Source organism: Lepisosteus oculatus, chromosome 2 (genome assembly GCF_040954835.1).
Source record: "Lepisosteus oculatus isolate fLepOcu1 chromosome 2, fLepOcu1.hap2, whole genome shotgun sequence".
Taxonomy (NCBI): domain Eukaryota; kingdom Metazoa; phylum Chordata; class Actinopteri; order Semionotiformes; family Lepisosteidae; genus Lepisosteus; species Lepisosteus oculatus.
Window position 1 is genome coordinate 38206710 of NC_090697.1, and position 14365 is coordinate 38221074.

The 14365-nt window shown below is 35.7% G+C and overlaps 1 protein-coding gene across 1 annotated transcript in view; it reads left to right on the forward strand.

Annotated features, from left to right (window-relative positions):
• The window catches only part of adgrf3b (adhesion G protein-coupled receptor F3b), a 40731-nt gene that overhangs the window by 18055 nt on the left and 8311 nt on the right, over positions 1–14365 (forward strand). Inside the window, exons 10-13 of the mRNA XM_015349887.2 lie at positions 4072–4287; positions 5796–6038; positions 8817–8951; positions 9983–10170. Coding sequence (XP_015205373.1) covers positions 4072–4287; positions 5796–6038; positions 8817–8951; positions 9983–10170 — 782 coding nt within the window. The remainder of the gene's footprint in view (positions 1–4071; positions 4288–5795; positions 6039–8816; positions 8952–9982; positions 10171–14365) is intronic.

Below are 14365 nucleotides of genomic sequence, written 5' to 3' on the forward strand. Positions count from 1 at the left end.
AGGAATTGAAAAAAATCAAGAAGCTTGGTGTGTTCTTATCGCTTATATTCTGGATTGCAGGAAAGTAGGCATCATCTTTAAGGTTTCTTTGATGTGAGGTGCAGTGTGAATGAGGCTTTCAAACTTATTCAGCATTTCTGTGGAGTGAAAGTGAAAGGTCTATCTGTCACAAGAATTTTCATCCCCTAACCAAGTGATGATCAGTCACTACTTGCTTGTGGCAACCATACTGGTTCATCCCATGTACCAGAGCCGCATGAGGCTTTTTCTGCCACCTCTATCATCTGTTGGACCGCTGACTTTCTGTCTTTGCTGCTGATCCCCAGCTCTCCTAACATCCTCCAAAGTGACTGGGCTGGGAAACCGCAGCATCCTACCTCAAATGGAAATAACCAGGCTTTCCAGCTTTTGCTTCTGATGTTGTCCACAAAATCATCATATCTTGCTATTTTTCTCTCAAATGCTTCTTGGCACATTTCTTCCCAAGGAACTGTCAGTTCAATGAGGATTATAACCTTTCTCTGGGAGGCCGACATGACTACATCAGGTCGCAAGTTTGTCTGAACTATGTCTGGAAACACAAGTCACTTGTCTAAGTCGACCTCCATTGACTAATCTCTGCTGAAGTGTCTTTGAAGGATGCCGTCAGGTCTAGCTCCAGCTAGTATTGTGCTCTTTTCTCCAGCTAATGTTAGATTGTGCTAATTGAGGTTTTATACCTTTTCTAAATTCATCCAGGTTCATGGCTAGTGCCCTGAGTACCTTATCGTGACGCCATTGATACCTGCCTTACCCTAATGCCACACTGCAAGCTGATAACACATGTTCAAGGTTGCCTGTTCTTTCACACAGTGTGCAGCTGGGGCTTTCTGTTAGCCTCCATCTATGGAGAGTACTTGAAGTGGGAAAGACATTGTAGACTGAATGTAATTGAAACCAAATCCACAAAGGCTCAAGTTTCCAAATGTCACTCCATGCTAGCTCTCTATTTGTTGTTTCCCATCTAGTCCAAGCTCTCTGTTTTCCCAACTGTATAGCTTTCAAACTGCAAGCCTATTCTTCCTTCTTTTTAGTTCTTCTTGAATCAAGCTGCTCTCCTTCATTTCTTTTTATACTTACTTGCATAGCCCAGACCTTGACGACCAGCAGTTGTCTGTCCAATATTTTTTTGGCTTTCTGCAGATACCACTTCCTGATCTAGTCTGTACTGTATTCTTGCTTTTCTAGTTTTTCATCTTTCAAGTCATGTAAAGCTACTGCAAGCCTGACTTTTGTGGCATTGAACTCCTCGACCAAGGACGAAAGGAAGCTGTAACTTTGAGGATCTGCTGTAGAAACTGTGGCTAGTAAAGCTAGGTGGAACCCCTAGCCAGTGGTGGAGAAAGCTGTTTACTTTCTCCAAAAATTCAACTGTGGTGGTTGCAATTTCATGGAGCATCATTGGCCACAGAAGCCTTGACAATAATCCACGTTGATAAAGTCAAACCTTAAACTTGCCTGGTAAACCAGTTCTGTCGATCAACCTCAATCCCTCTAGTGTCTGTTTCTCTACTTCCCTTGTATTATTTGTATCCTTTAGGGTTGCATTTAACCATTTCCCTAGGCACTTAATTCTTTCTGCTGTTATGGAGAGCAAATCCTTGCACACTAAGCACAAACCTGTCAATGATCTTTCCTCTCTTGATTACTAATGATCTTGATTTCTGGGGCTTGAACTTCATCCTTGCCCACTTCACAGCTGTATTCAGGGCTCTTAAAACCCATTTGGCTTGCACGCGTTTAGTGGTTGTTACTGTTAGGTCATCGATGAATGCTCTGATTGATGGTACTGTGATGCTTGAGTTCATCTTGGGCCCTCTGGACTCTTGTGCACTTCCAATGATTAGGTTCATGGCCATCAAAAATAAGGTAACTGTAATTGTACAGCCAGTCACAATTCCATTCTCAAGTTATGGAATTTCCTACAGAGAAACTCATCTTTATATTGCTCAGGTACCTTTTGATTATGTTCTGTATATTTCCTGGAATGAAATAATGCTTCTTCAATCAGTTTGTGAGGCAATGAACCATAAGCATTGGCAAAATCAAACCACGCAACTGCCTTGTTGCTGCTTTTGCCTCCCTGATCAGTTGCTTATTACACTTGTGTGCTCGATGCACCCTTGAGACCCTGGAACACCACCTTTCTGCACTGAAGTGTCTATGTAGTTGTTTCTTGTCAGGTATATAATCAGCCTATGAGACAGAATTCCAAAAAATATCTTCCCCTCTACTTTTAAAATAGATATTGTTTTTAACTGATTTATTTCACACAACTCTTTTTCCTTTGGCCCAAAACAACCTTCTGCTTCCTGCCAACATAGAGGGATCTTTCCTTGCCTCCAAATCACCTATAGGAGCTTCCATAGTCCATACAAAAGTTTTGGACAGCTCTTGTAAACTTTGTACAGCACTCCATTTGGTCCAGGTGCCAATTTTTCTGACTATGTCTTTAACTTCCTTTAATGTAGGTTCACTTATATTCATCTCAAACATGGGTGGGTCTGATTTCTCTATATGGGGGCCCTGCCCTAGGTCTTATTCTCTTTGACATTCATTATGCGCCTCTGCTACGTACTTCTCTACTTCCTCTTTACTTGCCTTTAAACTTGTCTTCACCCCTGGAAGGAGGGATTTTGAAAAGTTCAATGGATTTTTCAAGAAAGCATTCCATTTTCTCTCTTATTCTTTCCTTTCCTTCCTCGCTTTTTCTGCCCTTCTGATACTTTTCAATCTATTCCTTTGTATATTTCTTCATTCTTCTAGTCCTTCCTTTTCATCATCCATTGCTTGAAGGTATCGTTTCTTCAGATTTTTTGTCTTTTTCCTCAAGTTTGTAATCTCTGATTTGTTGCTTGCTATTTATTAGCCATCAACAAAGACATTCCAAATTCTTGTTTACCAGGGATCTGACTGGTTGATTCAAATCTGAGATTCAAATCAACCTTTTGATTGCTCCTTCTTTTGAGATCTTGACAAACTGCTCTGTATTTTACATGGTTAAAACTTGTAACCTTTTATGTGTGATTCTCACAGTTTGACTTTTAGATTTCTGAACTACAGTACTCATGTTCAGATGGTCCAATCATCTGAAACTCCTGTCTCAAACACAGCACCTTAGTCTTGACATAAGTAAGGACAATCAAACTATTAAGTGGAGCATCAGGAGACAAAGAAGTGGAGGGATCTGTTTCTCTCACAGACTCTTCTGCTGGTAACAGTAAAGATCCAATAACATGGTTGGGCTGGACAAGGAGTGTCAGGATCAAAGAGTTTGCGGAGACTTTTCACTGGGGAAACAGACAAGTAAACTTTGGGAGGCGAAGCTCCAAGTAACAAACCCATGGAACAATTGCTGAGTTTCAGTTTTTCATCTTGATCATCTATGTTCGCTTGCTGTTCTTGGATGAAATCAGCTGTAGCTTTTTTGATGTGAAAATGTGTAGTCGGGGGCAAACAGGACTTAACCTACTGGGATTCCCAAAACTCCGGTCAGAGGGAGTGTTGTAATACTCTATCCAGGGAAACTCCAGAGCCAAAGGATAATATTCAGTTTGCATTTGTCCACTGCTAAAAAGCAGACACTTTTCTTCTTTTCTTGATTAAATATTAGTAATAGCAACATACTGTATATCCAAAGAACAGTTTGCAGTGCTAGTTGCTAACAGTTATATTGTTTAATTGTACTGATGATATCACTCATTTCCAAACCTTGTCCTGTAGGCAAACAGATTTTTATTCCAACTGAGCTTTCATAAATAATCAAACACTTATTCGACATAATCATAGGAAATCTGGAATATATTGCATCTGATGAAGATTTTAAAATCTAAAAAAAGTAATTTTTGTGTAAGAAAGAAAAAATCAAAATTCCCAATGAAGAAATCTGTTAGTTTGAATTAAGCTGGCCAAAACAAAAAGTAGCTCAGGTATGGGCCTCCAGGGCTAGGGTTGAGAACTTGTAATGTGAAGTATATAATGTATTATACATTAAAATGCATTTAACGATTTATCTTTGTTCTTATTTGACAGGAATTGTGACTATTAATGCACCACAAAGTCGTGTAAAGTATATGTCACAACAAAATCTGAACTGTGCAATTAGTGAGAATATGAATCAGGCATCTTGGTCCTTGAAAAAAGAAAACAAGGACCTAATTGATGTTGTAGATGGGACTGAAAGCAAAATAACATTTGGAGAAAACTGTCTGTCCCTTAGCCTAAGTAATGTAACAGAATTCTGGAAAGGTATGTACAAGTTGGACAAATGTATGTTTTCCCAAATCAGGTTGCATTTTAACTTATTTTAACAGGTAACAGTAACAACAATCTCTAGTAAGAACAAAGCATATATAGTACATTTAATATATCAAATGAGTGCTAACATAGTTTCTAATATAGAATCGTTCTTGGGTAAATATTAAATCAAACAAGTCACTATAAATAAAAGTTTATTAATGCTGTATAGCAAAATACAAGTAGCTGCCTATGCAAACACACATGATAATATTTTGTACCGTCTTAATAGATAGATACTTTATTGATCCAGTGAGGGAAATTGCAATGTCTATAATGATGTCTATTAGTCTTGTTTGTTATTGTTATTTATAGAATGGTTGTGCCACACCAACTACACAAGAGTAAATTCCTTGTACATGAAATGTACTTGGCAAATAAAGGTGATTCTGATTCTGAATCACATTTTCTTTTCAATTCACTCTTTATGACATTGCTAATTTAAAATTAGGCATAAAGGAGATTGATCAAGGATTTAAATTTAAATTTAATTTATTTTAATTACCTTATGTTTGACTTTGGTTGTGTAATTTTAGAGAAACATTAATTTAAATGTTAGTTATATCATCAAATATGGTTCAGTCTAGAAGGTACACATTTTCTTGAGAAGCAGTTTAGTCGTTTTTAAAAATTCTAAATGAAAAACAATTCAAATGTTTCTGCTTCTTTAGGTTGGTTATTCATTTTACAGCAAATAAAAAATAAAAACACTTGACAGGATTCAGATTTTAATACTCAAACCAAAAAAGAATAGGGGCAATTGCAATGACGTGTCAAATTTAATATGCAGCTCCATATTGAGTTGCAGACCTATGCGGAGAGGAAGATAGGATAATTCAGAAATTAATGACAGCTACAGTATATTGTGCAGTATCTGTCACCAACATATAATTACTGTATCTTGCATTCCTATTTAGGAATGTTTTGTCACATAGTATGTCTCTCTGTCCTTTTTCCACCAGCGTTGAATCACTATTTATGTGCCTTTTACAAGTGGTAAGGACTTGTCCAACCTTCAGCCCCTGAAATTTTCATAGAGAAGATCCATATTTTAAATAGTGTAAAAGTGATAGTGAATTGGAAGGTATTAAATAGTAGGACCTGTATTCCACAAAGCTTCTCATATGAAATCAGATCTTTGTATTTCTCCTGGATTGCATCTCTAGGTTTATAGACATATTCTGCTTGTTAGTGTATGAGATAAAGGATTCAGCTTTACTGATGTACTGTACAGTACATGCATGGGGAAAAAAATCTGTCCTTAAAAGGACAAAAAATCCCAGAGGCAGAAATTTCAAAAATAATTATGGTGTTTTCTACTGTGTGTAATAGATTATTTTTTAATTTTTCGGTTCTTACAATTTGAAAGTTTTTAGAACATTAAGTTTTCATTTTCTGATTTGCCTTTATGATGTCATTGAGAATGCTTTTTTTCCCTCTTTTTGAATAATTTAAACAAGGAACCTACTTCTGCAACTTTACAAAAGGAAATATTATCAACACAGCCAGTGCAAACCTTGATGTAGCACTATTGCCAGCTGCAATTGAAACAGAAGTAGAACCACAGAATCCAGATTGCTCTCTATCAGGCGGGGTATCTATTAAAGTGAGATGCAATATCCAAAATAGCTCAGAGAATTACACAGTTTTATTTTATGACCTCCACGGTGTTATTCTTAAAAATAATCAAAAAACATCTGAAGGTAAGAATGTTCTCTGTTATCTTTTGGTGCATTTGTACATGAGTACATGCTTTTACACTGTATGGGTTGTTATTTATGTGTATGATGTGATGTAACATGTAAGATGGATGGGGTTTTATTTTAATACAAATTATTTACTAAACTACTCTTTCTTATTATAGATTTATTTTTGCAGGTTGTTTAACATTGTTTAATCTGAAAACATAATACTCAGGGTCCCACACAAATATCTGTATACACAGGAATGCAAAGCTGCAGTACTGTGACTTCATACTTCATACTCCGTTGTTCAATTCTGTTAATGATAATAAAAATATATATATATATTATTTTGTGTCGTTATGTTGATTATATCTAATAAAATTAATTAAAATAACAAGGAGTGCAAGGATATATTGTTTATATGATGAAAGGATATATTGTTTAGTCTAATGTATTATATTTAGTCTAATGTGTATTGTATAAACAATATAAAATATATTTTTAGTATAATGTGTAAAATGTGTAAAAAATAACATACAGTAAACTCCCTTGTATCCCATAATCATACATCTGGAAACATCAAGCAACCAGAAAAAAAATCAAAAGAATTAATAATAAATAAAAAGTAAACAAAATAAAAATAAAACATATTCTCAGACATATCGTAAGTTTGAATCCCACGTGCAGCACGTTGTTCTGCTGACCTCCCACGAGTGCAGCCAGTTTTATTATGTTACTGCTTCATCAGTCTTTTATCAGCAAACCCTTCTCCTCTGTTTCTTCCAGATATAAAGGATATGTATTTTTGAGCCTCGTCATACAAACTGATGCTTACACATCCCACATTTTCTGTTCCCATAACAGGAATGCTCTGTTTATTTTTATTGTGATTCTTATTGTAACATAAGAGAAATTTTGGACAGTACTAAACAGCCATGTGGTTTTTTGAGGGGTACTTAATAATGGATAATTGATCCATTCCTTCTACAAACCATCAGTACAAAAAATACTTGTCAAAAGATTATTGTGCATTTTATTTAAGAATGTGAAAAGCTTTAAACTATATAAAAACACTGGAGTGGTTATAAACGAAAGGAGGCCATTCAGCCCATCTAGCCCTTTTGGTGATGGCTGCCCGTTGTGTCCGTTTGAACTTTGTGCAGCTCATCTGTTTGGAAGATGAGCTGCATGAAGAAACCTTTGCGGGAGAGCTCTTTGAAGTGGGAAAGCCATACTGGGGCAGTCCCACTTTCTTGACCTCAGGAGCCTGGGTCCAGTGGTACAAGTAGTTGTCACAACTGGAGACTTCCTTGGTTGCAGTGGATAGCCATGATGCCTTTCTGTGCCTTGTCATGCCCTTCGCTTTCTATGTAGAGCTGCGACAGTATAGTGAACCATCACTTTACTGGGACATTAGGACCCACACAGACCGCAGGGTGAACACCTCCTGCTGGCCCCACTAACACCTCTTCTAGCAGAAACCTTAGTTTTCCCCTGGTGGTCTCTCATCCAGGTACTGACCAGGCTCACACCTCCTTAGGGTTACCAATTGTGAGCTGGAAGGTGATATGGCTGCTGGAAGGTAGTACTTAATTGTCTCATGCAGATGTTTTTTGAAAAAAAGCAGGGTATTGGTCTTACCAGGTTAGTTTGATCTATAACTCTCACAACCCTTCGTTAAAAGCATTTCAGTGTAGTTAGCTGGCTCTAAAATATATTGTATTTCACTATTTCTACAAGAAACAGCTAACAGGAGTGGGCTGCAGATTTTATCTACAGATTGTACAGATGCATCCCAAGTGTATTCAAAATAGATTGGTAGTTGTTGCCTCAGTCTTGGATTGCAGTCAGTTGTGCAGGAATGACAGGATAATAATGACAATAATAATAATAATAATAATAATAATAATAATAATAATAATAATAATAATATGTCCTATTTAGTAATAAATACAAAATAAACAAAATACACTTCCAATACCATTAATGTGTAGCGCCAACCAGAATGATGCGATTACTTCCAGAAGGGATCTTTCAACTGCCAGTTGGCTAAAAACATTGAAAGATTTATTTTCTCCAGCTTTACAGATAATGAATAAATATGAACATTGTATATGTGAAAATATATGCAATATTTTACATTTATTGATATAACACATAATAATTTTCATTAATTTAATCACATTTTAATTGATAAATATTGAAAAATAATGTATACACTCGCATTTCTTTCACTTCAGTGTTTAGCTATGGATAATCAGGAAGGCTATTGTACATTTAAAATACTCCTCTTTGTAAAGCAATGGGAAAGGTTTATTTGTGAATACCAAAAAACAAAAAATACGAGAAAAGTTGCCACTAATTGTGTGTATTGTCAATATGTACCCTTCAGAAAAAAAGGTCTTATAAATAAAATTTTATTGATGAATTTGTACAGCAAGAATCAAAAACTGGATTTTACTTTCTGATGGATACATCCTATGATATGGGCACAGGAGTCTGTACCTTTATTGAATTTTAGGGAAGAAAATAAATCAGAAAATGCTCACACTTTACAATATAAAAATTATGATTATGATATATTTAGATACATAACTGGTGTTTTATCAATGTTTTAATATAGTAATTTTTTTTCTTTGTCATATCAAAATACTTCAATATAGCACACTGTATATTACAACACTAGTAAGACAAAATATCAACACCACAAAAAGACAATTTTAAACATTTTGTCAAAATTGTGTTATGGACTAGTTTTCTTACAAATACCATAATCACTTTCATTTTTTTTTTCAGATATAATCACCTATGAAACAGAAATTAATGATGTTTGCCAAAATAATACCAAGTTAGATAAAAATGTTACGTGTTCATTTCAAAACAATCTGTTTCAGAGCAAAAACCTAACTATAATAATCCCTGTGATGTATGGTAAGTTTTACTGTTTGTATCTCTCCTACATATTCTCTTTTAAAATGAACATCTCTATATTAATATTGGTGGATTCATGTTACATGAAAAAGAAAGTGCTTCGAATTGCATTGTCTTTTGGTAAGAACCAGAATCAGATCCAAGGTTAACTCCAGAAAGATTATTTTTGGTGTTGGCTTTTGGAGAGGCTCAGTTTATTGACACCACCTTGGATTGTCCTATTGTTGCCTAATTTTCAGAATGTGTGTGCTTTCTTTTTGTGGCACCAGTCTTACTATACTTTCACTGCGTGTACTTTTAATTCCATATCAGAGACTTTGTGGTTAAACACCAGGTAGTTGCATTATGTTGCTATGCTATGCTTTTAAAGTTGGTTTTCTGAGACTGCCGGAGGCTGGCTGGTCAGGTTTTGCTGATGGCATTAGCAAGGTGGTCCCATAAATGTACTAGTAAACTCAATACAGAAGGGAAAAAAATGACAATAACAGAAACTTAATGAAACATAATCACATAATGACAATATAAATATATTACATGATAATTACATGGAATTTCTTCAGTGATTACTTATTCTTAATCACTCATTTAGGCAATTGTAACTGAACACAAATATTATTCAATGAACACCTAGTGTTTTTATGAAATAACATAACTTTCAAAGTTAAATATTTGGTTATCCTAAGAAGCAATGCTATTCAATCAACAAACCTCTCACAGTTTAGAATGTAAATAACATCAGTATTCTATACGTATCATTGTATAATAGATTTGCTTGGAGTCTGGTACGCCATGTGAAACCTAATTCACATATTTAAAGCTGTTTTAAGTTTTATTACATTTCTAGCCTCTACCTTTGAATCTATTGTGAAGCTTTTATGCATAATAGGAAAAGCAGAATTGTCAATTATACAGTCATCGTTTTCATTCAATTTCAGTTTCATTCAAATGTAACAACTTGTTATGAAAGTAATGCCTGTATGTGAGTGTTAAATGTTAAATAACAAAAAAACTGTGTTCCCTTATTATAATAGATGGCACACAAAATTGCTCAGCAGATGAGGGTTGGCCAAAGACTAAGGCGAACTTTATATCAACACTACAATGTACTGGAGACAAAAAAGGAAACAGACAAAGAAAATGTACAGCTCCCAACATTTGGAAGGAGGAAGTGAAAAACTGTGTTAATCCAGCATTGTCCAACATGCTTCAGATTGCATTGGTATGTTTCTTTAAAAACTTCAAACTATAAAGATGTATAATTACAAAGGTATGTGTGCAACAGGAAAAATGAAAACAAACGAGTCTGATGTCTTAATGTAAAGTGTGCAAATCGTTAAAAATACCCACAAAGGTTTACTACTGTTTCATTTGTTATTTGATGACCTCATCAAGAATTCCTTTTTACAGCATTCTACACTCTCTTTTAATTCAAGATATAAATATAAAAATCTAAATTTATTTGTGATTACTTAGCAAAATCTGGATATTCATGTACAAAATCTCAACCAGTAAAATAAATTCTTTTGAAATCAGGTTCGACAACATCGATACAATCTTTTCAATATCGAGCATCAATTTACTGTTTTCCAAGGTGAATGCCTACAATTTGCAGAGTACCACTTTGTTCTGTTCTGTTACAGGAAAAATACAAATTGGTTCACAAAAGGAGATACTGTATTATAAGCACATGACAATCGGGCATATTGTGTTGCCAGAGGGTACTGGAGTAATTTGAAATTTATTGAAAGCTGACATGAATTACATAGAAAGTGCTTTTATAATTTACTGGGAAAATGTATCCACACAAACAAACTCAAGGAGCATCAGAGAACACCTACACAACACCTGCACTTTGGTTTTCGAAGTGATCAGACCACACATGTTTTCTTACTGCCTTAAGATGCCTAGGACTCATGGACATACAGTATGGACAAATGGAATCATATGATCTTTAAGTTTTTATCCTAGTTATTTCAAACCATGCTACCAACACCCAGTTCTGGGATGTAACAACTTGAGAGTAATGCCTGTATGTGAGTGTTAAATGTTAAATAACAAAAAAAACTGTGTTCCCTTATGATAATCCCTAAATATCACAGTCCCAGTTCTACTGTGCTCTAATAAACTTGATTCAGTACAGTTGTATCGCATATATAATAATACAAAGAATATTGAAAAAATAAACACAATGGGCTTTACTAAGAATGAAAAAACTAACTCTAGTAAAGGGTAAGTTATAATATCATAACAGTGATCTACAATTTGAATTTATTAAAAGTATCAATAATTACTCAAATAAATTACTACGTTATTTGTTTTTATATGCAATAACTTGAATTATAGGGGGCAAAAACAATGCTTGGTTTTGAATTTACAGTATTTATTTCCTTTAAAACATACTTACTAACAATATCCTGAACTGAACTTGAACTTGAACTTTATTGCCATATGTAACCGGTACTGGTACAATGGAATTCTTACTTACAGAAAGTCTCTCGATTGTAAAACAAGTGTTAAAAACAAAACAAAGTGCAAACAGTGCATCAAGACAATGTACAAACAATAGACAATGTGCAAGTAAACATGCAGACAGTTTGAATGTAAACAATACAGACGTGTAAACAATGACTGGAGACGTACAATAAATAAATTACAATGAGGTAGATGGTGATGTTGTAGGTGTGTTCCGAGGGGGATGGCTAAATGTGTTCGCCAGTCTCACTGCTTGTGGATAGAAGCTATTGAAGAATCTAGTGGTAAGTGTCCGTATGCTCTTATATCTCTTGCCTGAGGGCAGTGGGGTGAAGAGCTCATGCCCGGGTGGTGACTGTCCTCTGTGATGGCCAGAATTCTACCACGGCAGCAGTCCTCATAGAGCTGTTTAATCTCGGTGAGACCGCAGCCGATGATCTTCTGGGCCATATTGACCATTCTCTGCAGTGCCTTTCTTTCATCGCGAAGAGGTGTTGCCATACCACACGGTGATCCCGTTGGTGGGGACGCTCTCGATAGTGCAGCGGTAGAAGTTCACCAACACATGTATTGGCATCCCCCATTGCTTGAGGCACCTCAGGAAATAAAGGCGCTGCTGAGCCTTCTTCATGATAAAGTCAGTGTTCACAGTCCAGGTTAGATCTTTAGAGATGTGAATTCCCAAAAACCTAAAGCTGGTGACTGTTTCCACTTCCGTTCCATCAATACTGAGTGGGCTGTGAGTGTGTGGTCTGTGTCTCCGAAAGTCCACTATTAGCTCTCTCTCACAATACTGTACATAGTAACACTATTTCTGAAATAGTTAACAGTTATGACAAAAATATTACTACAGAAATGCTTGTTTTGTTAGCCATGAAACAATAGCTTATTTTCCTCATAAGGTATTACCATAAGTTCTGCATTTGAAAAACCGCCATTTGCAGAGACCTAAAGGAACTTTAGTGTTTTAAAATTGCTGTTCCCAAGAGGGAAGGAATCATGATGTTTATCATTGAACGTGTTGAAATACGAATAGAACTCGTGAGTAGTTTTGGTTATATGTTATCGCATAAGGACAGCAAATTATATAAAGTAAATGTACTGTACTCAGCAGACACATTGTCTTTTGATGTTGACAAAACTGATTGCCTAGAACATGAAATAAAGAAATTAAAGCCTGTGTGGAACTGACAATGTCATACTGTACCTGACTTTGAAAACCTTCATTCTGAAAGGGTAGTCTTTATTATAAATATTCCTGTTCTCTACCCGTCCATGGTTACTGGATAAACAGAAATGATCTAACTGTTGTTTGATGACTTCATCTTCACATGATATACAAGTTAATAATTCTAGCAAAGCTTTCCAAAGATATTCCGAACATGATATATGAATGTCATTTGGCAGCGGAAAAATGGAAAAGAAGGGCCATGAGAGAGAAGGAAGGAGAGGTTATGAGCATGAATGCATATATTGCATACATGAATACAACATGCAAATTGTGCTTCACCTACAGATCATGACAACAACCACAGTTGACAACAACAGTCCTCATTTAGTGACAGAAAGACCCTACCAGCAATTAGATACATATTTGTTTGACTGAAATAGACAAGGTTGACATAAGGATGACCTTATGACATATGAGGATGAGGTTTTCACTAATATTTCTTTAGTGAGTTCAAATCATTTGCAACAGAATGAGTAGGTGCGTTCAATGACCTCTAATTATCATGATTTGTACAATCAATCCCTAATTATCCAAGATCAAAACACAAAATGTTATGTAACAAACACAAAATTGTTGTAAACAGAATGAACTACAAACTGAGTACTCTAACTTAAAAATTCTAGTAATGTCATATTCTAAACAAAATAACATTACACAGAGTAAAATCATATCCATTTAAATATAATTCACAAAAACTAATCAACAGTAACATTCTGCTCTTTTGAAATGCAATAGAAGCTTCAGAAATTATATTGAAAAAACAGTAATACTAAGTGTCATCATGGTTAAGGTCAGAAAGCACTTCAAAGACTGCAGGCAAATGGTGATTGACTTCCACAAGCGGGGGGAAGACACTAAACTTATTCCTAAAAAAAATGAATCTATTGCTTTTCTCTGTAGTGTCAATGTAAACCTACTGATTCAGTGACAAATACCTTGAAGTTGTGTGTGACAATGTTTAAGAATGTAACCATAAATCCAAAGGCAACAGCTATAGATCTTCAGTAACATACTTAAACCAATCACAGTGACACCACTGGTATTTATTATCTGCAACACTCATCTTAAGACAGAGCTTCTAGGCAACCTACTGTACCACCAGCTGTCACGCACAGTCCAAAATGTATGATTTCCCAGCTATGCAAATTATATGTGTGGCATTTTTAGTTGACCTGCAGCTGGATTTTCTACACTCTAGAAGTGAAGATATTTTTTTCTTTGAAAAAACAGGTTGGAAGGCAGCATTGTGGTGCAGTGATTATAATTACTGCCACTGTTGGGGCCCCAGGATCAGTTCTGGTTTGTATGTGCTCCCAGTGTTTGTATGGGATTTCTCTGGGTAAGTAAGTTTCCTCCCGCAATCCAAAGACATATTGGTACAGTAGGTTTATTAACCTTTGGGAAAATCTGCCTTGAAATCTACTGGCATACTGTGCATGGTGTACCCTGCCTTGTGCGCAGTGCTTGCTGGGATAGACACTTACTTACAGCACCCCAGAATTGCAAGAAGTGGTTAGGAAACTGATGGATGGAAAATAGGTTGGGGTGCACACTCCCTTAGTCACTCTCTTATGGAGACATGAAACAAAGCTGCTGGAGCTGGAGTATTAAAACTGGGGTAGGCTGTCAGAGAATCACATTGTGACTCTCTAGAAACGGGGAAAACCCTTATATTAAGAAATTGGTTACAACTGCCTGGAAGCTGGTTGCC